Genomic DNA, 23,929 nt, shown 5'->3' with positions numbered 1-23,929 from the left:
AAAATAATTAAATGGTGGAAAAAAGCTTGAATGGAAACCACAACCTACAAGCCATAACAAAGCAAAAGCACAATCAAAATGAAGAAAAGTCAAAAGCAATGTGCACGAAATTGGATTATGGACTCATCTGGTTCAATTCTCCATGAGTTCACATCTGCATGACAAGTCTTAAAGATCCAGTACCGGTGACTCATGCTACTGACTAAAACCACATCACAGCAAGTAATTTCTTAAAGAAGTCTTGCAATGGCCAGCACAACACTAGAGAGGTTCCATTAACAAGCAAACCACACACACGTCAAATGTTTGTCATTTGTTTTCCACAGTTCATAATAACACAAGTAATCGTCCAAAAGGCGCTGGTTCAGAAGACATTACAAGTGCCTTTTGCTGCAAGGGGCAGACATGTGAACAAAATCCCACTAGTTTCAATGAGAAATTGTACATGCTGTCCAATGCATCCAAAAGTAACCAAAAAATCTTCACCACCACTGCGCTTGACATCTTGCACGAGCAATACAACAAGGTTAAGAACCTAATATAACAACAGTTTTCCAAGATACATGAGAAGCCTTTAGCATCGGTCAAGCAAGGTTGGAAGCAACCTTTGGTTGAAGTTCGTCTGATGCAAGAGATTTTCCAAAGCAACCTGCATCTGGTGAAGGTGCAGCACTGATACCAGGTTTTGTGGTGTCTGCCTCTTTTCCTTCCGGTGAAGTGGGATACGGGCTTTTGCTCACCAGCCTGCAATTAACAAAGTTAAAAAAAGGTCCAGGTAGCCCAGATGATATGTTTGTGCATCATGTAACCATTAAACACATAGGAGCATAGTAACTTAGATGCAATACCACAAATCATGAAGTTACGTGTGTGTATGTTGTTTTAAAGTATAAGAGATAAGACAGAGAATCCCAAAATGCAAAACATATACCTGTCCCGACGCTTCTCGAAGAATCGCTGCAGAGAATGTCTCCTAGCAATAGGTAATTCTTGACCAAAAAAATGGAATTAAAATGAGAATCATTAAGTTATATCTAATTTCATAGAAAAGAAAGAGCAATAAAATATTTGAAATCCAACGCTAATTGCATTTCAGTCATGTTCTCTAACCATTACCAGCTTGCATTCTGCAAAAGGAATTCTGACGACTATAGGCTTGGGCATGTGGGGCAGCAGTACTTTGCATTGAAGGAGACCTTGTAAGAACTGGTGTACCATCAGGAGACCCACTTTTCTTCATGTCAACAGGTTTGACAGCAGCAGCAGCAGCAGCAGCAATAAGCATAATTTCTTGGACCTAAATGAACACGATTAAGAGTTATAATGAAATCTACCATGTAGATATTTATTAAAGTCTTGGAAGTTCTAGTGAGGGAAAACCTTTTCTGCAGGAATTGCATCAAACACGACAACACTTCCACCATAGAAGATGGTAAGCTGATCCGGAGTAGGAATGGTGGCATTTGGTCCGGAAGTTGCCATAATTGTGGGCCTTAAGAAACCAAAGATAAGTCATTACATTATGCTGAACTTGTCTGGCATGCATCTACCACTTAAGTAACTTCTATAAGCAAAAATTTTTAATTAATAATGTCGAAAGTATATCTATTAAAGAAGAGTAAGATGATCACAAAACAAACGTTTTTACAGGGGTGGAGAGGCTTAAGGAAAAAGAGAACAGGGTGAAATGAGAGGATGCAGAGATATAATAGAATACAGATAAAATATTTACAACTTTGATGCAAGTAGCTGCAAGAATTCAAATCAGTTGGGTTAACTACACAAATCCCTCTCTTTCTTTCTAATTTCTATTTTGTCTTAAAAGATATTGTGATATCAAATCTTTTATCATTTTGCCCCCATGTCACTACTCATTTATTTTGTTCCTACTATTTGAGTACCACTCTTCAACGCTAATGTGTCCATGGCCAAGCTTGTAAGGTGAATATCCCCCTGGATATTAGAAAGATGGTTACCCCCAGCCCTGGATACGAGAAAGTTGGTGTCAAAACATAAGTGAGCAAAGTTTTCAACTGATCAACGAATTAATCTAGATTAAGCAAAGAATTCTCCTAACAATTGCCGACTCCCAAAATTGAACCTTCAACCACCTTCAGGATTAAACTTGACAACTCTAAACCATTTTTATAATCTCCTGAGTTCACTGACCATGCTAATTGCAAAACAAATGGGAGTTCAACTAAACCAAATTACTGTGGATCAAACAAATCATTTGATCCAAACAATCTGAGCTACCAAAATAAATCAAAAGATAGGACTTCCAGCTACCATCAAAATCAAACTTGACAGTTCTGCAACTTAAGAGTGTAAATATAACAGAAACAAAAACGTTCTCTATCACAGAACAAAAAAAAGTCATAGAGCTTAAATGACTGCATAATGTATCAATTTTTCTGCCTGATAAGAAGCTTACACATTGCTACTTGAAAAGAATACGGTGATTACTCTTAGTTGCCACTTGATCTGACATTTATTCAAAATCATTTTAAATGTTAATCAGACAAGATGATCTAGGAGATGGCAAAAAAGGATCCAGTAGCATCCTCAAGCCTAATAACTGCACAGAAAAGGAAAAGGAAAGGCCAGCTAGCATTGCCTTGCGAATAGACCTACAATTAGCATTGACAGACTGATACTGCATGTGTTCGCCACATGTGACATTAAGGCAACTTTCACCCGCTTCTCATTCAAGGGGTCCATGACCAAACAAGCCTTAACCCAGACCAAAAGAAGCAATTAAGTAGAAGTCTTTTCATAACTTCTTTTCTATATGGGTAAGCTTTTAAGCAAACAAATACTTCTATTCCATAAAGGTAGGATTTTTAAGCACAAACATTTTATGTCAAAAAGAGATACGAGAAGGCAGTAACGAGAGAAATCTTTTCAAGTCTTGCAATAACTCTTCACTGCTTTCAAGATATGCAGTTATGTTACTTGTAACTTGGTAGCATCCACAAAATCCTACCATGAGTGAAAGCACACTCATCTAAACTTTCCCACTCTGACAACAGAGAACACAAAAGATTTGATTAAGTAATTTGTTATACAAATCAAATCATACCAATCCAGATGCATCCCACTCATAAAAATTTGCCTCTGCTACTGGTGCTCAAAATGAAGGGATCATGGAAGCTTAAGGAGGAAAAATTGCAGAACTTCTATTCACTGCCTACTTTAAGACGGGGCAGTTTGCATCTCTTCCCTGCCCTTCAATCCATTTTCAAATTACATTTGATTGCTGATATTTCATGCAAATTCCCAAATTATATGGGAAGTATCCTTGTTTGGACGTTAGGGCTTGAATGAAAGAAAGGATCTTTAAATTTGTAGCTATAGGTCACAAAAAAGAGTGTAACTTCATGGTGCTCTTCTTGGACTGGCTATGAGTGTAACTTGTACAATCAGTTGTGTCGCTTCCTGCTCTAATTGCTGGTGAAGTTTCAACATTTCTGTTTCTACGTTACTCCTGTATTACACACCTTTCTTGTGCTACAATAATTTAATCAAAGGAGAAGTTTCAGATCCTTAAATAATAGAACAATTTAGCGAAACAAGAGCACCATTTATGAACACATACAGCAGGTTCTTTCCTCTTCTGAAACTCCAAAAAACATAACCTAACAAATCCCCATGATTCAATTACATTCAAGCATCACAACACAGCAGAATTTAAGCTCCCATCAGGCCTTCACGAATTAGCTTTTAATTTTCATACCCAACACTTCTTTACAAATAAAACAGATCTCAGCTTCTATTTTCCCCTTGTTTCGTTTACAAGCTAACAAAAAAAAATCAAGACTTTTTTCTCAACAAAAACAGGAATTTTTCTGGTTAATAAAAGGAACGTAGACTCGTACCTGGAACTGGGTGTCCAAAGAGGATGGACCCCTTTTTTCTCCAACAAATCAGCACCTTCCTTGCAAGATACCAGATTTTCACCACAACCATTGGTAACCTCTTGCTCCTTTTTCACTTCAATATCTTCTTGTGGCTTCATTTCCTTGCAAGAATTAGATTGACCCCCCATTGGAACCAGATCAGAGGCAACAAAAGTCATTTCAATTTCTTGTTTTTGTACAGGGAAATTTGAAGTACAAATGGGGAGAAACAAACCAGCTACTTTCTAGTTATCCTTGACCTGACCCAAGTTGTAATAAAATAAGAGCCGACCATAGTTAGTGATTACTGTGGTTCGAGGAATTTAAAACGTGGCAATTTCAACATGTGACTACTGATTAAGTTATTAAAATCGATTATTTATTACACACACTTCGATTCCATGTCTTTTCAACTGCTTCTTTTGTGACCACTGATGATTCTGTCTTCCTAGCTGGACACATGTCCAGCTCACCACTGTTCCTTGTTGGAGTTTTTCTACCCAAAAAAAAAATGCAATAGAAAATAGAAATTCATCAGTGCGCATGTAACAAAATAAAAATAAAAAACTGTGTGTGTGATTTCCATTATAACGGATGGATTCAATCCATCATAAAAATTCTTTAACACCAGCCAACCCTTTCTTTCTTGGAAATAATTATGAATTGTTTGTTCTTTACGCTTGGTTATCCTATTTCTTTCCCGCCATTGAAGTTTCTCTGTTTTTGTTTATAAGTTAAGCAAGTGCAGCAAAAGATTAAGTTTTTACATGTTTGGTGCTTGCACAGCTATCTTTAACTATATTCTATTTATGCTCTTAAATCAATGTTGTAAAATTCTAACAAAAAAACAATAATAGAAATATAATGGCATGACAAGATAGAAGAGATAAATATAAAAATGATATAAATGTATTTGATTGGAATAATAAAAATATAAATAAAAAATAAATATATTTGAAGTTCGGTTTTAAAGTAAAATTTGTATTTTTAAAATATAAAAAAATAGAATAATATATCTTTTTATCCTAATTATCTTCGTTTTTTCCCTCTAAAAACAATAATTAAATCTTAAATTGTATCATGAGTTGTCATCTAAAAAGTCTTAACTCATTTAGGGTCTGTTTGGCATTGCGTTTGTAACTGCGTTTCATCAAATTTTGAATTTTTTTTTTTGCTAAAATTAAGTGCGGTTTGTACTTTTTGGATCGTTTTGATGTGCTGATGTCAAAAATGATTTTTAAAAAATAAAAAAACATCATTGGCATGTATTTCGGCACGAAAAGTTATTTAAAAAACACCCGCAACCACACTGTCAAACACGCGGTGCGGTGCAAGGTCTTGGAATTTTAAAGTGCACAGAAAAATGAAAGTCATTGTTAGCTTTGACGGTCAAATGTCAAGGAAATGACTATGATACCCTTAAACAGCAAAAATAAAATGAAATCGAAGTCCATGGCAAGTTGCAGAACAGCTGAAAGAAAGAGTAATGAATTGAAACCATTTAGATGGGAGCCAGTGATAAGAATTTGAGATTAAAAGGTTTGTTTCTTTTGTAGTTTCAGGTTCGAGCCATGTGGTTGCTCATATGATGGCCACTAGAAGCTTACATGGTCGTTAACTTCAGGGCCCGTGGGATTAATCGAGGTGCGCGCAAGCTGGCCCGGACACCATGTTAAACTAAAAAAAAAAAGAGTGATGAATTGAATTCTGGGTGTGTGAAGTGCTGTATCTTTTAAATAATAAGATGAAAAGTGGAATCGGATACAAATTACATCCCATTTTGAATGTGATTTATTGTTTTATAGCAGCGATGAAGTCATGGAGAAATATTTAATTTTCCTAATTGATGAGTTATGAGTTGAGTTATACTTGTAAAATAAATTCTTGCTAAAATAAGAGATACTTGATACTTAAATTAATATTTAATTTTGTTTGATGAAGTAAGAAACATGTAGAAAAATAAAAGAATAAAACACGTGTTTTTTTTTTTTTTTGAGAATAGACTTGTGTCTACAGTATTATCAACTTGTAAATAGTACTTGAGAATAAAACAAAAAACACTCGAAAAAACCTAAAAGACATGAGAAATATCATGAGATAAGACTCATTACAAATTGAAACACTGGAATGATATTTTTGCTCTTCAAACAAAAACTAACTGAGTTAATCTTCAAGGATAAAATAGTTTTTTCATGGACACGACTAACATTAATTATGAAATTGATAGAGATTAAAAGGGTCTCTTCATAATTTTTAGCACGATAAAACAATTTAGATACCTTTAAAGGCAAAAAAAAGGCTTAGCCGGTTGAAAAGGGCTTTGATATAATTTTCTTTCTTTTTTATATAGTAAATCAACCCACGACCCGGCCGACCCGGGTCTGGGACCGGTCCGGGTAGAAATAAAAACCTGCTTGGGAGTTGGCCCGGTGGAACCCGGTCGACCCGGGACCCGGTCCGCCCGGTCATACCCGGGTGAGACCCGGTTTATTTATTTTTATATGTTAGCAGCCATTAAACTTGGAGGGACTCCGAATTCGAATCAGGTACCTTTTTTTTTTTCTCTCTCTCTTCTCTCTCCTTATTGATTTTCAGACATGCCCTCTAATTTTTCAAATCGACCACCCAGTTGATTTTTCCTTCATATTTGAGTTATTTTTTTAATTACTATTTATTTTGTTTTAAATGATTTATAAAATTAGAATATTTTTTTTTCAATTTTTACTCGCTTTAAATTTTTCAATAGTCTAGTTTAGTCGTCGTTATTTTAATTGCTATTTTTTCATGATAACTTTTAAAATTGATTTTATTAGGCTATTTCAACCCCCTTTATTTTTTTTCATACCAAATTTGATCCATATTTTTTTGACTTTGTTAATTTTTGTCTGGGAATTTTTTTAAATTGATATTTTTTAAAAATTTCATACCTCAATGTTAAATTTACCGGGAATTGAGTTTTTTAATAGAGCTTGGGTTGAGATTTCACAAGTTACGAGTTTTAGATATTAATTTAGGTTTAATAAATTCGCTCGAGTTTGGGATATTAACTCAGATTTAGGTGATTCACTTGAGTTTGTATTTTTTTTATTCTTTATTTTTTTAAGCTCTTGTTTTTTTTTTTCATCCCTCGACATATATTCAATTGGAGATCAAACTCCGTTATTGTTTTTTATATAGGATTTTTTACTAATGTCGGTAATGACTCGGGTAATCTTATGTCTTTTTATTTATCTTTTTTTGGTTAAATTTAACTTTTTAAAAACATATTTGTTTTAAAATCATATTAAGTTAACTGATTAAATATAAACATGAGATGTTAACTTCATAAAAAATTGTTATGTTTGCTTTTAAAAAAATTGAGCTAGAATTTATTCTATTGTTATCTCAATTTCTATTTATTTTATTTTTATCCTTTTCCTAATTGAATTGTGTTTTCAATTCAATCCCTTCATGTTTGACTTTGATTTATTTTTTATGCTGGGTTTTGTATCTGTTCTTTTAATTACTGTTTGTTTTGTTTTAGATCATTTTTTATTATTTTTTCTCTCAATTTTATTCCTTGGTATTTTTTTATCAAGAATTTTAATTTTTTATTTTTTAGGGTTTGCTTTTTATGGTGTTAGTCTCAACTCTCAAGCTCGTAACTAGGATAATAGGTTTTGTATATTAACATAAGTTGACTTCACTCTTTTTTAATTTTCTTTTCAAATTATTATTTTTCCAATCTCATCATTCAACATTTAATTTATTGAGAATTAATCTTCGTATTTTTTTTTTTTATTGTCTATAGAGTTATCTCAATCTTATGTCCATGGTTATGAGATTAATGAGTTAACACAGGTTGATTCAATTTTTTTTTTATTTTTTTAATTATGTCTTTCAACATTAAATTGTTTGATAGTTGAACTTTATTATTATATTCAACTTGTTTTAGATGGGGTTGTCTTGGTATCATAATTAGGTTGTAGTTTTTTTTTTCATTTCATGTTATTGAAATCATATAATTTTATTAAACCTGTTAATTATTCAAGTCTTGATTTAAAAAAATATATTTACTTCATTATAACATCTATTTTTACAATGAGAACTTTTTAAAACAACCCATAATACAGCGACAGCCACTTATCTAATATAAACTAATCACAAAGTACATAGCAGGCCACCAATTTAACATAAAACCAGTCACGAAGAGTTCAGGTTATGAATGCTAGAAGAACAGCATATTATATGGTAATTTTATTTGATCCATTAGATATATTTTGTTTTTAGTTTAACGTGGATGTTCGGGCCGGCTTGCGTGTACCTCAACTAATCTCACGGGCCCTGAAGTTAACGATCATATAAGCCTCAAGTGGCCATCATATGAGCAACTACAAGGCTCGAACCTGAGACCACAGAGAGAACAAACCTCTTGGTTCCAAGCTAGTATCATTGAACCACCACCTAGATAGTTGATCCATTAGATATTGATATTACTTGATATGTTACCTGTGACATCTTTTCTTTTCTTTTTCAATTTTATATGAGATAGACCCAATTTAATTGGAGTCTATAGCAAGGGTTGGCGGGGGCTTTATTCGTCTCGTTAAACAACTCGATTTTTTTAACGTATTTTTTAAATCTTTTGGAGTTGTGATTTTATTTTTCTATGCGATACATGATTTTGTAAGTAAATTTAAAACATAGAATCTATTTCATAATTTTATGATTGAAAGACAGAAATATAATTTATATTTTATGTTATAGTTTAATTTAAAACTTAGAATTGCATTGGATACTCTTTGACAGGGAGTTTTGCGTTCATCCTCCATCAGGATGAAAGCGAGAATTGAAAACGAATTTAGATATTCTGAATCAAAGATAAGCGGAAAAAAAAAACTCTCATCTCAATCTAATTTATTTTTATTTTTATTTTTATGTTCTACTACACTAACAAAAAAATCCTTGCTTTCTTTTGAATAATTGTACCGCAAACACACAGGACACCCCACGGAAAGAAATTGTCTGGGAATCCTAAGAAAATGATTGTCATAAATACTCCATGTATTTTTTTAATACGATGCCATATATTTTATAAAAATATATTTTAATTAAAATATATTAAATTAATTTTTTTAATTTTTAATGTACATGAAAAAATTATAAAATTATCGATTTAATATATTTTTATAATAAAAAAAATAATTTAAACTATAAAACAAACTTGTAAATGGGAGCAGAAAAAAAGAGGGTTGCGTGTTTGGAAATGTGGTGTAAATTATATTTTTAAAATATTTTAATTTTTTTAAAAATAAAATATTTTTATGTTTTTAATGTATTGATATTAAAAATAATTTTTAAAAAATAAAATAATTTTATTTTAATATATTTTTAAATAAAAATCATTTTAAACCCTCATGATCCTAATACAACAACGGTCCACACTACACACACTCTTCTTCGTACTTGCACGACATCGTATCAGTAGACGGTGCATTCGGGTGCGATCACAGCGAGCCACCCGATAACAGAAAACGGATAAGCAAAAGAATCCAGGAAAAGAAAATCAAATTGAAAATTGGAGACTGAAAGAAACTATCCCCAGAGCTAATAACAAGATCGGCGACCAGCAAGGAAGAAAATAATGTCAACGGAGGAGCCTCCACCTTTTCAAGAAGCAGCTCGCTGTGACGTCTGCAAATGCAGCTTCAACACTTTCCGTCGCCGCGTATTCTCCTCTTCTTCCTCCTTTCTCAATATAACAATCAATTAAAATCAATGACAATAGAAACAACTGATTGATTCGATCTAATCTATGCCGCGATCGTGGATTGATCTAAACTGTTTGATGAAATTGATCAAGTTCTATTTTAATTTATTTTTGCAGCATCATTGCCGTTGTTGCGGGAGGACGTTATGCCATGAACATTCATCAAATTATTTGGTCTGCCGTTTCTTTCTCTCTTCCCCCCCCCCCCCCCCTCCTCTCTCGGTGTTTGGCAGTCAATTTGCTCCTTTTTTTCTATTTTTTTTTAATGTGTGCGCGCGCGCATTAATCAATCCAGGCTTTGCCGCAGTTTGGAATACTCTCGAATGTTAGAGTTTGTGCTGATTGTTTTAATGATTCTACTCGGTAAATTACTCTTCAACTTTATCGAATTTTTGTTCTTAGTTTCGAAATTTAATTGTACTAACATGCCATTCCATATCTTTCCTGTTATGCGAAAATGCAGTATTTTCTTCATGCTTTTGATTCCGTGGACTTGCTTCTCTGCATATATACTTGTCTTGGATTGTTATGTTAACATTTTGTGAACAGTAGCCGTTCCTCTTTCACCCTCTAGGACTGCAAAGAGTAATGTACTTGCTATTTAAGAATAGGTCTTTAGGTTTGTGGATATATGGTTCATAATTTGCTGCAGAATACTCCCTGTGGATAGAGATAGGAATAGAAATACTTGCAGATTGAATCGTCTTTTTTTCCCTAAGGCCCCGGTTGATGGAGGGATCCTTTGCAAAGTACATTTATGTCAATTATCTCGTTCTTGGAGATGTATTTGTCTTTCTTAAGGTAGTAAACATTTATCTGTTGCTCTTCGTTAAGCATTCCTCAGTCAAGATGGGGCTTTATCATGATTCCTATCTTAGCTTAAAGAGATGCTTTTACACCCTGTTCTCTCTTCTTTGGGTTGTCAGTTGTTTGTAGATATCGATGATCTTCATGTAGCTCAGGGCCACTGAAGGATTTTTCGTTCTCTTGTCCTTTCTTTTCATCTTTATGAAAGTCTTGCTTCTTTATTCAGAAAATTTATTCAGTTATCATGAACTTTGTTTTTATACAGATCAGAGAAAGTTGAATACCAAGTTTCTGTGGAGGGAGTTGATTCCGTAATAGATAAAGTTTCTAGATTAGACATTGATGCAGAAATACATCCAAAACTGGAGCCGACCACACTGCAACAATCTACCATAGGTGCTATTGAGTGCAAGTGTGGGGTGCCTTTATGCATCTGTGAAGCACCAACAGCAAAAACAGATCCAGTTCCCATGCAGGTATGTTTTTTCTATAATGGTTTTAGATTCCTTATTCCATACGTGAAGGTAATTTACTTAATCCATTATGTAACAGACAAAACCTTCTTCCACATTCACATCCCAATCGAATCCAAAACCAAAGAAAACAGATGCTACTCCAAAGAATAGAGGTTCTACTTCAAGCAGCAAGCCTAGGTATGTTCACTGGAAAGCTTTATTCTGTTCACTAGTGGCTTGATTTGTTTTCCCTTGGTAATTACAGGTGCATAGGTTATCATCTTGTCATAATTTGATTCTCTTCCTGTCATCCCATTCTCCTTTTTTTTTTTTTTGTATTCTGTAATATGGTTCGTGTTCCTTTTTCTTTATAAGTACCTTATCACATATCTGTGGAATAGGTAAACAACTAGAATGGGTCCTCATTGGAGGCCAAAGGGGGACACTGATTTAAGAGAAACTTATGGTGCTGACCTCATCAATTTCAATTATATCAATGGTTTTAAAGTAGCAATCATCCCTCGCAAGGAAATGGAAACAACCAGCATCTCTTGCATATTCTAAAGACATCTATTCATAGGGCATATCATCATTGACTGAGCTTGAGCTCAGAAAACCACTGAGCATTGAGTGTCTATCTTGGTAACATGCTAGTAGTGCAACAGATGATGCCAATTTTAAAGATCTAAAAGAAATATCAAGATTCACATAATAGGATGCTGCAGAATCATTATAGTTAAATCAGGAATCAAGTATTATATATCTTGTGAATTGTAATATAACTTTCCTAGGATAAAAGTTAGAATTGAATTACTTTGGATGAAAATACTTCACCATACAGCTACTTTGTGGTGAAGGAAACTAGTTTCGTGCTGGTCAGTCATTGTTGGTCTTGCAGATGCACAATGGTTTATTAAAAGATACAGGCTGGCAGGAGGAATTTCAAGATCATGGAAGTTAACTGTACGAAAGTGTACAATTTTTTGTTAATGGATTTAAATAAGATTGTAGACTCACCTCTCCCACCCGCCATTTTCTTATAGCTCTTGACCTTTGGTCATCTAACATTATCCCACATTGAAATATAAGTTAACGAGTGACTTTTGGGTTTCCAACTTGCGAATCTTAAACCCAGTGCACCCACTCCAACTCCACAATTGTTTATTTTGTGAAACATGATCCTGGATGGGCACAAATTAGCTAAAATAGATGCAAATTGTGCATTGCAGGGAAGCTGAACCACATTATAGGACCAAAGTTAAGTTACTAGATGGACAGAAATGAGATGACATACTTTGTTTGGAATTCATATTGTTGTATCATTTTTCTTGTTTCATTTATATATTTAGCTGCTGGCTTGTAAAGTTGGTGGGAAATTGTGTTCTACCAAGGTTCTTCATTAACTTGTGAAAAACTTGCAGTTCGGTTTTCAATCATGGCCAAATGACAAATGGTGGTGTTGATAAACCTCAGATGGATTATGATGTCAATGGAGAGGTATAATCCACTTAAGATAGTCACAGGGTTTTTTTTTTTTTTTTCATAAAGAGTTTCATGGACCAGTTGTTTGTGCCCATGTATGTGTTCTGCTTAGGGTTTAAGAGAAGCCATAAAGAATGGTGATACTGTTGCAGTCAAGAAGCTTCTGAGTGAGGTATTCACCATCTTTAATGCAAAATCAGATTTGAAAAATGAAACTAAACATTAATATCTCGACAGGGTGTGGATGCAAACTATCATGATAAGCAAGGAATGTCATTGCTACATTTGGTAATGATCTCTCACTTTCTTTTCATAATATATTTTGCTTGCCTGTTATAAGTATGAAACTAAGGAAGGGATGGATTGGGTGTAGGCTGCACTGTTTAATAGAACTGATATAGCTTTCATCCTCATGGACTCTGGAGCAAGCATGAACTACAAGAATGCGCAAGGTAATTAATCTTATATCCAGTATCATATGTAGCTATGGTGCCAGTTTCATTAAATTGTTTGATTAGATAAGGGAATGATGCAGGTGAAAGCTATAAAAACAACAATACGTAAAACAATTTTAATGAGCGAAAAGGATTGTAGATGTGAACTCTAAATTCACAATTTATTTCTTTGAAAATAAAATTAATTACGCCTACCTCTTTAGAGGTTTACATAACTTATAAATAGGTCAGAAAGCTCTACTTTTACTAGAAAACAACTAGAAATCCAAAAGTACCAAGGAAATTAAAACAAAAATCCAAATTAAACAATAAATTCTAATACCAAATGATTTATGCGAAAGCTATAAGGACAACAAGAGTATAGAAAACACAACATTTTTTAATGAGTGAAAATGGTGCATTCTAATCTCACAATTTATTTATCTAAAGATAAAATTAATGAAGTTTGCCTCTTTAGAGGATTACGAGATGTATAAATAGATCATAAAACTTTACCTCTACAAGGAAACAACTAGGATTCGAATGTATCAAGGAAATTAAAACAAAAACCTGAATTAAACAATAAATCCAGAAAAAAAACCTAGAAAAAATATCACAAATGGCTCAAACAGCACCGTCCGGGCCAAGATCCTATTTCCAAGAGATTCAATGGTTCGATAAGCAATGCGATGGCCTCTTAAAAGAAAATTGTGTATAATCACCTGGAAAAATTTGAGCCTGATCTAATTGTCGAATCTCCTGATATCTTCATTTTAAGCTACTAACTTAGTCTGGTGCAACAAAATCTCTTTTTGGACCTAGATTTGTCCCACAACTTCATACAAGTATTTGTTAGGTTATCCACATAATCTATTTAAAATAGATCCCGTATAACTGTTCAAAACCCACAATCTCTGCAAGCCGGAATCTTTTAAGATTTACAAGGCTTGTGTAGACTTTTTGATGAAACAATTTTAATAAGATTGAAATTTTTTTCAATGAATTGGCATGTAGAAAGCAACAGGTCATGTTTTTAGGGTTCTGAAAGTTTGAAAATGTGCCCTGTAACTCTTTCAGGCTTGTGGTAATAAGGGGACTTGTGGAGTAATCATCTTGTTATTGAAGGGTTCTACTCTATTATATGTTTTTAGTTATCTAGGGAAACAAAGAAAAGTTAAATTGCACTTTGCAAGCAAGGTTAAATGTGGTTCTAGTGAATGATGATGTGCTAGGATGACCAAGGACGATAATTTCTTTTATCTCATCCAAGATAAACTTACTAGTCATAAGTTGTGAGTGCTGTCGGTCCCTAATATTCTACTTTATGCTAACGCATTACTTCTTTTCTAGGGGAAACACCATTGGACTGTGCTCCTGCAACTTTGCAGTACAAGATGAAACAGAAAGTGGAAGAAAGTGGACCGCAGGGCCCACATACCAGCTTGTAAATTGTACATGTCTTTAATCTGCATATGTGCAAGTTGTCTGTTTTCTGAATAAATTGTGTTGGTTAAGTTATGTATTTGTTTGTACAATGTATATTGTGCACCCGAGCAGATGGGCTGCTAGTCATCAGCTCATGGAGAGTGTCGAATGCGGTTCCTTTTGCATCGCATTAAAAAAAAGCTCGCTTTTTGTGCAAGAACTTTGTCTAGCTAGATAGAGAATATTCGGAGACTATTTGCAAAGAACACTATTTGTGTATTGGATTTTACCTCCAATATTGCAGCCTGATCCATATTATGCGGGTTTTTTTTCTCCAAACTGTATATTTTATTAAATTTATTTAAATTAAACCGCTGATTGAAGATCATATACGATAGTTGATATGAGTTTCATTTCTATTTTTCTATAGTATTACTATTGTTGTTTACAAAATTATATTAATCATGTCAGCTTTAACGTGATTAATACTCATGAATCATGATTTAATTTAAATGGGCAAGTAAACGGAGTGCACAATTTGGGGTATTCATGGAATATTAACAAAGGAGGTATTTCCATGTTTTAGATACTGTATGCTTGCTTTACGTCTAGTATATTTCTCATTCTTGTGCTCTTGGTATCTGCCTACGTATGTGGTCACAACTTGTCAGCAAATCTAATTGAACTACCACTTGCTAAACGTCATAACAGTTTCCTTTCCTTCCCTTTTTTTTTTCTTGTGTGTGTGTGGGGGTGTAACATTCCTCCTTTTGCCTTTTTTTTTTTTTTATGGCTTTTGAAATACAGCATAGGATAAGCTTGAGGCCCTGCCCCCCCTGTTTCAGAGCCTTATGTGAAGTTGACGACTGCTTCGAAACCCACAATCTTCTGAGAATGACATCATCGCTATCAACAAGAGCTGCTCATTATCACTTGAAGTGTGATAAAAAGTAGAGATAGCAACATGGGAACATCAATGTTGAAAATCAAAAGACATGATGGCTCTGCCTCTATCCGTGGACTCGAAGGCCTACCCTGTATGGATATATATGCATAAACACGATCCTTGATTAGATTGGAACATGGTGGATTATGAGGTGTTATTGACTCCTTTTAGGTGCAAGTAAGTTAATTCTTTGTTTAAGGGACAGAGATGACACGGTGTCTTGCCTTGTAATTCTTTTCTCGCTTGCTTGTATACTTGTAAGAAAGTAATTAGATATCATCACGCCTTTTTTTGTGGGTTCTGACTCGGATAAGTGGAATTTACATGCGTGATGGGGTCATTTCTCACGTGCCCATGAAGAAAGAAAGCGACCTCCGAATTGCAAATGACATGGACCCTTCCTACCCTCACCTAACAGTCTTTGCCTTCGGTGTTATTTGCTTGTCCATGTCGAAGGTTGATGATGATGCAACCACCTCGTTTTCCTTTCCAGTCTAAACAAGGGCGTTGGAGCTGAACTGCCAAAAGCTACAGATTAATTCAAGCCTTAAAAAAATCAAACTTGATTTTGGGTTAACTTCAAATTAGTGTTTTTTTAACACCCACTTGGGACAAGTTTTTTATTTATTTATTTATTTATAGTCACTGGATTTTACATGATTTCCTAGAAAATAAATGAAGTTTAAGTTAAAGAAATGGTATACCGGGCTTCATTAAATAAGTTTTACTGAACAAATTTTGAGGTCCTAGTTGCTTTGCTGCTTTAACTTTTCCTTCTTTCTTTTTCAAGGATCAATTACATTTTATTAAAATAAAAAGAAATTGCGATCCTAAGCCACCGTCCATACGTGTTGTGACCTACACGAACGCACATGACAGTGACCTAATCACTGTATAGTCGGTAGCGACACTTTATTCCTAACAGATATGACACCTAACAAAAAAAAAAAAAAAACAAAAGGTAAAGCAAAAGGCTCCCACCATTATCACCCCTCACCTTTGCCTTTATAAAGCACCCAGATGCTCATTTCATCTTCCCCCTTTCTCTCTTCTTCTTCCTCCTCCTCTTCCCCTCTCTGCTTTTTACTTGTTTTCGTTCTCTCCTCTAGGGTTCTTCGTTTTCAGATTCGTTGCTTAGCTACTGCTCTCTATTGTTTGCATTGGTTAAATTTGATGGGTTTTTTTGTAGAAGAGTCAGGGTTGATAGTGACCCATCTTTTATACAAGGCAGCTCTTGTATTAGCAGTCTTGAGATGGGCCTTGGCTTGGGCTCTGAGATTCAAAAACAGAACCCATTTAGCCTCTCCCAGCAATGATTCTCTACGGCGATCTCATCCTGTTCCTTCTTCGCAGCAAATTAGGGACGGTCTGATCTTGACCACTTTCGGTGATGTCACAGAGAGGATGCCAGGAGTTTGTGACACATGTGCTGTCTGCTTGAGCCAGCTGAGGGATCAAGATGAGGTCAGAGAGTTGAGGAATTGCTGCCACGTGTTCCACAGGGATTGCATTGATAGATGGGTAGATCACGATCATGAGCATGATGAGAATCACAACACCTGCCCTCTGTGTAGGGCACCGTTGCTGACAACCTCGCAGAGCCTGGCTAGGACCAGGGCTGAGCCTAGTTGGGCTGTTGAGAGAATTCTCTACCTCTTTGGGGATGACTTGGTGATGTGATCAAGTCGTTGTTGCTCCCCTGTTTTCCACTCTCTCTCTCTCTTTTTTAATTTTCCTCCTTTTTTTTCTTTTTAAATAATTGGTCGTGTGAAACTGATTGTCAAGAATACGTGGTGCTCATTATTGTATTAGGAAAAGAAATTAGGGCGAGTAGCCGTAGGATCAATTTTGTATGGTCTCTTGGAGTTGTATATATGTATTTTACGGTCTCTGCCTTTCAACTGTTATATTCTCTTTGCGCTTGCATTAACCTGCTTGATGATAAGACAGACAAGAATCCTAAGACTCTCACTTGTAATGTCTTAACTTAATTTAAGTGAATTTTAAAAAAGTTGGTTGGCAATCAAGAAAGTTTGTTTTTTTTAAAAAAAAATAATTGAGTTTTCATTTTAAATTTAAATTTAAAATTTAATATATATTTTTATTTTATTTTCTTAAACACATCGAGCTGGTGAGAGGTGTTATGCAAAAATATTTAGCTTCACATGTATGCCTGTCGTGTATAAAGAGATCAATTTTCAAGGTAAATTATTAGTGGAATAAAGTGAAAATAGTTGAAATGTTAATTATGATTAATTATGATTGAGAATAAGAGATAAAATAGTTGAAATAGTCCGGTTTTATAAGCATGAAACCGAAAAAACCAAACTAAATCCAAACCGAAAAAAACCGAGCCAAACCGGTTTGAACCGGTTTCGGTTTTTTTATTTTAAAAATTGGGTTTGATTATTTTTTTTTATAAAAACCAAACCGAACAAAAAATAATCACCTCTACTTAATACCTAAGCACACAAGCTAGTTTATTTTTTATTTAATAGAAAGTTCTTCATGATGCATGAACAAATTATTTTCATAATAAAGAAGGTATCAACATGTTTCTAGCATGAAAACAATCTTTCCTTGAAGAAACTGTCGAGACACAACTGTGTCCAACCCTTTTATAAATCGCTTCGAAAGGTTTCTCTGTCTATAAATAATTTCTGTTTGTGTATTTTTTATATGGAAAACATATATATATTTTTTATGTTTTTTTAATAAAGACTTCTCACAACTTCAAAAATAAGAAAAATAATTATGTTTTGATATTCTTTATGTTACAGTGTGTGAAAACAAAGGAATAATTATTTTGATAAAATTGTATAAAAAATTAGACAGTTCATTCTCGTTGGATATTCATAGGAATTTTTTTATACATAATAGTTTCATATATAATCATTCATGAAATAATTGTTAACATTACCTGCAAAAAAACTCTGATATTATTTTAACAATATGCTATCATTTTATGATTTTTAAAATTATCATTATATGTTTTATTTAAAAAGGATTTCTCACACACACACACGTGTGTGTGTCTATATATATATATAGAGGCCATCTAGGCAAGTATGGGCCTAAAAAAGGAGGCTCGCAAGCCTTATTTTAAAAAGAATTATAGAAAGTTTAGTCACATCCAGGCGGTCCAGGTAACTTAGACTCTAAAATTCAAATTTTTTAAAAAACTAAAAATAAATAAATTATAGAAATCTCAATAATTATATTTCTAACCCTAAAACATTTTTTATTCAACTCAAAACTGAAATGATTGGAAATAAACTTTGTGTGCTGTGATATCTTTATTTCTATATAATTAAAGAATCCTCGTGCAACTTTTTTCCTCTATCAATAACAAAATCAGTTTTTTTTATGATAGATCAAAATAATTTTTTTTTCTTTTTTAGTAACTTTCTCTTTATTTTTTTAAACACTATGGACTGAAAACATCATAAAAATAAAGCTTTAAGATCGAAATATAAAAACTTAAATTACAGGGGCCAAGTAAAAAAAATACCAAGAAATTCATATACTAAAAATAATATCATAATACACATACGATAAGACACAACATCTGCAAAAATAAAAGCCACACCCTTTTTAGTAACTTGTAAAACTTATGTCGTAGTTGTGATGTTTTCTCTTCACTTAGAATCAAACAGGCAGCTGCCTTCATCCATTTTAAGGTAAGCCACCAATAATATGCAATCCTAGCCTGATTCCTTTAAATTTTTTAAGCAGGTAAATTAACAGTCAGAAAATAGGGTGTCATGGATCACAATTTGTATTTACAGCAAGGCGGAATTTTGAGAGGTGGGCGGTTTTATTTTGTACAGGGAGCAAATTTTCCGGGAAGAGTTGGCAAAGGCAAAGCCCCCCTCCGCCACCTCGTTGATGATCGTGAAATTGGAATGTGTCGACTCAAACTTCTTCGTATATTCAGTCTTTACAAACTTCTCTGATTTGACATATTTAATCACGATCAATCCAGGATCGTTGTGTTTTGGATTCTAAGGCAAAAAAAAGGATGAGGTGGAAAAGTGACGAGAAAAGGACGAAAATAGGGGTTAAGTGTTTCTTAAAAATAACATATGAATAAATCTTACTTATTTCTATTTCTATTTTTTTAATTGAAATGAATAAAATCTCATTCATTTCAATTTATATCATATTAATTTTTTGTTACTTTGTTTGTTGTTGTTCATGTCAGTATTGTATTAAATAAAATTTTCACTTCTAATTATATATAAAATTACTTGAAAAATTTATTATTAAGCCATAAAAATATAAGTATTCAAAACTATGAGACAATAGTTGTTTTATATTAAAAAATATGGTGAGGTTTAAACACAATTAATAAATGTTTGCTAAAAAGTAAAACACGGGTTTAAAGATGTGGGATCCATGTTTACTTGTAGTCCAACCACATGTTAATGAAAAACATGTCTTACTGTGAGAACCTAGTTCAAGATTCTCATTATCCACATCATTCAAATATACTTCGACCTCTTCCGACATAGAAGAACCTCTCTATATAATTAGTGTTTTCATCTTCTTTTTCTTTTTTTCCGGTCACAAACCACTGCAAAACATACCAACCAAAACCAGATCTACACCGACCACCCTCTACGACCAAGATCAACATAAAACAACACCACATATGTTGCTATCAAGTCCTGTAATCCTTTTTTTTTGTGTACAACCAAGTGTGTTATACTTCTAATTATATATAAAATTACTTGAAAAACTTATTATTAAGCTATAAAAATATATGTATTCAAAACTCTAAGAAGGTATTTGTTTTTATGTTAGAAAATGTGGTGCGGTTTGAACACAATTAATAAATGTTTGCTAAAGCGTAAAACACATGTTTAAAGATGTGGGATCCATGTTTAATTGTAGTCCAACCATAGGTTAATGAAAAATATGTCTCACTGTAAGAATCCAGTTCAAGATTCTTACTGTCCCCATGATTTAAGAGTCCGTTTGGCTAAGAGTTTGTAGCTGCGTTTAGTATGTAACAGTGACAACATAGTGTTTGGTTAAGAAATGAGCCGTGATTTTTATACGTGGGACCTACCATTATCTGCGTTGAAAACACGGTTTTGTTGAAGCAGAATTTACATGCTTTCTGTCGCGTTTTTCCCTCTCTGCTGCGTGCTTTCGCACATCAAGCAAATTAATTGGCATGAACAGTGCAGCATGCTGCACTGTTCATGCCAATTAATTTGCGTGAATAGTGCAGCATGCTGCACTGTTCGCGTCAACAGTGTAGCATGCTGTATTATTCTGGCCGAACCGGTTCCGGTTCAAAACTTAAAATATATTAAAACGGGTTCGATCCAGTAAAATAAAAATTATTTTTATTATTTTAATTGTATTTTATTTGAAAAACTAGTATTTAATATTATTCAATATTTAACTACATAAATTAGACAAAAATCGTTTGATGACGTAGCATTTGCAGAATTGTAGATATTTTAATGGAACAATAAAAAATATTTTATATAAAGTATTATTTATTTTATGATATAATATCAATAGTTAAATCTACAAAATTTTAAATTAAAAACCATCAATATTAATATATATATATTTTTAAATTATTTTATAACTTCAATTTCAAAAGTATTCTTAACCAAACACATTAAACTACTTTTTGCTCAACTTCAATTTCAACCACAGTTTTAACCAAACATCTATTTTTTCAAATCAACCTCAACTAAAAGTACTTTTTATAAAATAACTTTTTTCAAACCACAACCATAACAGCTACCGCAATACCAAACACACTCTTAAATCTACTTTGACCTTTTCCAACATTTGAAGAACCTCTTTTTATAACCAGTGTTTTCATCTTCTTCTTCTTTTTTTTCCGGTCACAAACCACTACAAAACATACCAATCAAAACCAGATCTACACCGACCACCCTCTACGGCTAAGATCAACAGAAAACAACACCACATATGTTGTTAACAAGTCCTATAATTTTTTTTTCGTGTACAACCAAGTGTGTTAGTGTTAATGTAGAATTTTATTTTCAAGTAGTTAGTATTAAATATGTATTAATTGTTCAATGTTAAATATGGAAACAATTGATATCCTACTAGATAATTTCATGTCCAACCACAATTTTAACCAAATACTAATTATATGCTTTTGATGAAAAAGCAGTTTGAACCACGAATTTTATCAAACACATAAATTACATAAAGCAACCACACAAAAACATATTTTTTTAAAATTTACTTTTTGAAACCACAAACACAAAAGCAACCACAATATCAAATATAATCTAAGTGACAAAAAAACTTAAAATTCAATATTTTTAATTACAATCACAAAATAATTCAACTATTATTGTCATCAAAGTTGACTCTCCGGAATATATGGAAGCTTTTGTACTAGTTCATATGGATATGAGAGGAGAGAAGGATTATTTACAAAAAATTAACTGGGGTGCCATTTTCACGATATACCTACTCACACAACACTATGGACATAACAATGTTTTTATATTTTTTTTATTGCTATTTTTTTTTCAATTTGATCTTTTAATATTTAGCTAATTTAAAAATGAGGTTAATGATCTATCTTGCTTAACTTCGCAAGGGTTTCTCACAACGTTTAGAAAAGTTTTTGGCATTGAATCCATGCTTGGTTTGGCAAAACCAAGTTCAATTTCCTTGATTAAATATAATTAAAATTATAAGGATCAAGGTTGACATTGAAATAAAATCTCAGTTTTTTTTTTGTTTTCCCGTAGCTAAGGCATGCTTTTAACATTTTTAGTCTCTAGTTTTTTTTTTTCAATTTTAAAACATGTCTATAAGGTTTTTATATTTTGATTTGGGGCTTTATTTTCTTTATATTTTGATTCATAAGCTTGAGATAGAAGAGAAAGTCGTCAAAAAATGGTGAGAAAAAAAAGAGGTCGGTTGGTCCGATTGTGTTGGAAAAAATAGGCAAACCTAGTGTCAAAGTATTCTTGTTGGCGAGAGGAATATCATTAAGGTTAAAGCCAGTGGTTAGGCAGACGCCCCATTGTTCGTGGGTGTTTTAAGCTTTCATATAGCTTAAAAAGGTAGACCGGAGTAGTGAAAAAAGTTTTCACCTATTTGATTTTGTGTTTTTGAACCTTTTTTTTTTTTGACAAATTAGTTTATTTAAGTTCTAACAATGTTTACTAAGGGTTTTTAGATACAATAGGGTTGAAACATGGATTTTTAGGCAAAAAAAACACCTCCTGATTTTCTAACCACCTTTGTGGTAGTCTGGTTCTGGAAAGGAAAACAACATATCGCGTACTTTTTTTTTTCTTTTAAATAAGCAAGAAAGGATTAAGATGGCTTAAGATAGTGGACATTCCTTAGTTCTACACATATAAGCTTTATATGTATATCAAGGTCCAGGCATGTAGAACCACCTAGTGTCGTGTGCTTGGCCTGTCTTTTTTTCCTTTGTTTTTGTTCTTATAATTTTTTTTCTTCAATTTGATCTTTTGTATTTAGTTGATGATTTGTCTTGGTTAACTTCACAAGGGTTTTTATAAATATTTCAAAAGGTATTTTCCCTTTGTTTTTATATATTTATATATTCATTCTCATCTTTCAACATTTGATTTTTATATATTTTTTTTTGATATTTTTTTTTAATTTTTTTCTTCAACATTCGGTTGATTGAGAATTAAGATTCATAATTTGTTTCAACTTGCTTTCTTTGGGTTTATCACAATCTCAGACAAATGTTCTGACATTAGGTTAATTAGGTTAATGCTCGATTTTACATGTATCTATTTTTGTTATCATATAATTAAATAAAAAATAATTTTAAAAAATCATCAAAAACGTTATGGAGTCCATAACTCAAGTTACATATTTGATATGTAAACCCGGGCTAACCTTTGTCAATCCAAACATGTTGTTCTGATTTTTTTTTTAAATGAGTGCATATTTACCTATTTATTTTAAAATTTCTTACTACTAGAAAAATGTGTTAACAACTTTTGCACATTTTTTTCGTCCCGTGTTCAATGGTTATCATGACAAAACTTCTCTTGCGCATTAAAAGATAGCTCGTGACGTAATGTAAGTGACCTATTTAGTACGAAAAACTAGAGGATCTTAATAATTCATCGTGTTCCTTACTGTTCATTAACTAACGACTCGCTACTTCTAACACTTTTTTTATTCTAAGTCTCTCATAATGTTTAGCTCCTTTTGCTCTAGACATATAATTAAATAAATTAAGAACAATCCATGCCAATAAATATAAAAAAATGTGTTAATGTGCTATTCAACTCGTCTAGTTGCAGGTTAAATATTTGTTTTTCGAACGCAAATGAATTAATGTATTGGTGTTATTAACATGTTTCTTGATTGCGAGTAAAAAATATAATTGTTAATAAAAAAATTAATTCTTACATATTATAAAGTATAGTGAAGATCATATGCGTTAATAAAAACATGTAATATCTCAAATTCATTTTTAATGTATTAAAAAAATGGGACAATGTTTAAATTGCTATATTGAAACATCATTTTCTTAGTTTTTGTATAATATTTTTTTTTAAAAAGTGTAAATAAACAAAAGAAAGAAACAAAAAAAAAAATCATAAAAGATTGAAGACAAGAAAAAAAAATGGTATAAATAGACCAAGTGTAGAGTGATAAATATTTTAAGTGTAAATAATAAAAAATAATACTCTTTAAAAAAAAAGTGTAAGAAAAGAGAGATG

General features: G+C 32.8%; 3 protein-coding genes across 4 annotated transcripts; 2 read left to right on the top strand and 1 right to left on the bottom strand.

Moving 5' to 3' along the window:
- Positions 1–247: 247 nt before the first annotated feature.
- Positions 248–4,177, bottom strand: LOC7492276 (protein TIFY 3). 2 transcript variants are annotated; one of them, XM_024604419.2, is made up of 6 exons: positions 3,879–4,027; positions 3,083–3,510; positions 1,381–1,492; positions 1,117–1,297; positions 932–989; positions 248–744 (listed from the first exon to the last, which is right to left on the bottom strand). In XM_024604419.2, the coding sequence occupies exons 2-6, from the start codon at positions 3,103–3,105 to the stop codon at positions 585–587; spliced, it is 534 nt and encodes a 177-aa protein (XP_024460187.1). In that variant the 5' UTR covers positions 3,106–3,510; positions 3,879–4,027; the 3' UTR covers positions 248–584. The 2 variants fall into 2 exon arrangements, with proteins under 2 accessions (XP_024460187.1, XP_024460186.1); XM_024604418.2 differs by lacking the exon at positions 3,083–3,510 and having other exon boundaries at positions 3,879–4,177.
- Positions 4,178–9,331: 5,154 nt separating this feature from the next.
- LOC7492275 (uncharacterized) lies at positions 9,332–14,584 on the top strand. The gene is made up of 10 exons (XM_006381928.3): positions 9,332–9,606; positions 9,766–9,822; positions 9,944–10,011; positions 10,721–10,931; positions 11,008–11,108; positions 12,332–12,407; positions 12,505–12,564; positions 12,630–12,680; positions 12,766–12,844; positions 14,177–14,584. Exons 1-10 carry the CDS (start codon positions 9,523–9,525, stop codon positions 14,272–14,274), a joined length of 885 nt encoding a protein of 294 aa, XP_006381990.1. The 5' UTR covers positions 9,332–9,522; the 3' UTR covers positions 14,275–14,584.
- A 1,631-nt stretch (positions 14,585–16,215) lies between these two features.
- On the top strand, positions 16,216–17,104 carry LOC7492274 (RING-H2 finger protein ATL38). Its single transcript, XM_002309411.4, has one exon. It carries the CDS (start codon positions 16,218–16,220, stop codon positions 16,875–16,877), a length of 660 nt encoding a protein of 219 aa, XP_002309447.2. The 5' UTR covers positions 16,216–16,217; the 3' UTR covers positions 16,878–17,104.
- The last annotated feature ends 6,825 nt before the right edge of the window (positions 17,105–23,929 follow it).

The sequence above is a fragment of the Populus trichocarpa genome, chromosome 6, assembly GCF_000002775.5.
Source record: "Populus trichocarpa isolate Nisqually-1 chromosome 6, P.trichocarpa_v4.1, whole genome shotgun sequence".
Classification (NCBI taxonomy): Eukaryota; Viridiplantae; Streptophyta; class Magnoliopsida; order Malpighiales; family Salicaceae; genus Populus; species Populus trichocarpa.
The sequence above is the reverse complement of the archived record's forward strand: the minus strand, read 5'-3'. Positions and strand labels throughout refer to the sequence as shown.

Bases quoted from the DNA above. Each gene is read 5' to 3' on its own strand.
- LOC7492274 (XM_002309411.4), top strand. From the start codon at position 16,218: ATGCTCATTTCATCTTCCCCCTTTCTCTCTTCTTCTTCCTCCTCCTCT.
- LOC7492276 (XM_024604418.2), bottom strand. From the start codon at position 4,078: ATGACTTTTGTTGCCTCTGATCTGGTTCCAATGGGGGGTCAATCTAAT. The intron at 1,493-3,878 runs GTACGAGTCTAC...TGGTTTCTTAAG, and splicing joins CTTTGGACACCCAGTTCCAG to GCCCACAATTATGGCAACTT. The intron at 745-931 runs GTATATGTTTTG...TGTTAATTGCAG, and splicing joins TTCGAGAAGCGTCGGGACAG to GCTGGTGAGCAAAAGCCCGT.
- LOC7492275 (XM_006381928.3), top strand. From the start codon at position 9,523: ATGTCAACGGAGGAGCCTCCACCTTTTCAAGAAGCAGCTCGCTGTGAC. The intron at 12,408-12,504 runs GTATAATCCACT...TGTTCTGCTTAG, and splicing joins ATTATGATGTCAATGGAGAG to GGTTTAAGAGAAGCCATAAA. The intron at 12,565-12,629 runs GTATTCACCATC...ATATCTCGACAG, and splicing joins TCAAGAAGCTTCTGAGTGAG to GGTGTGGATGCAAACTATCA.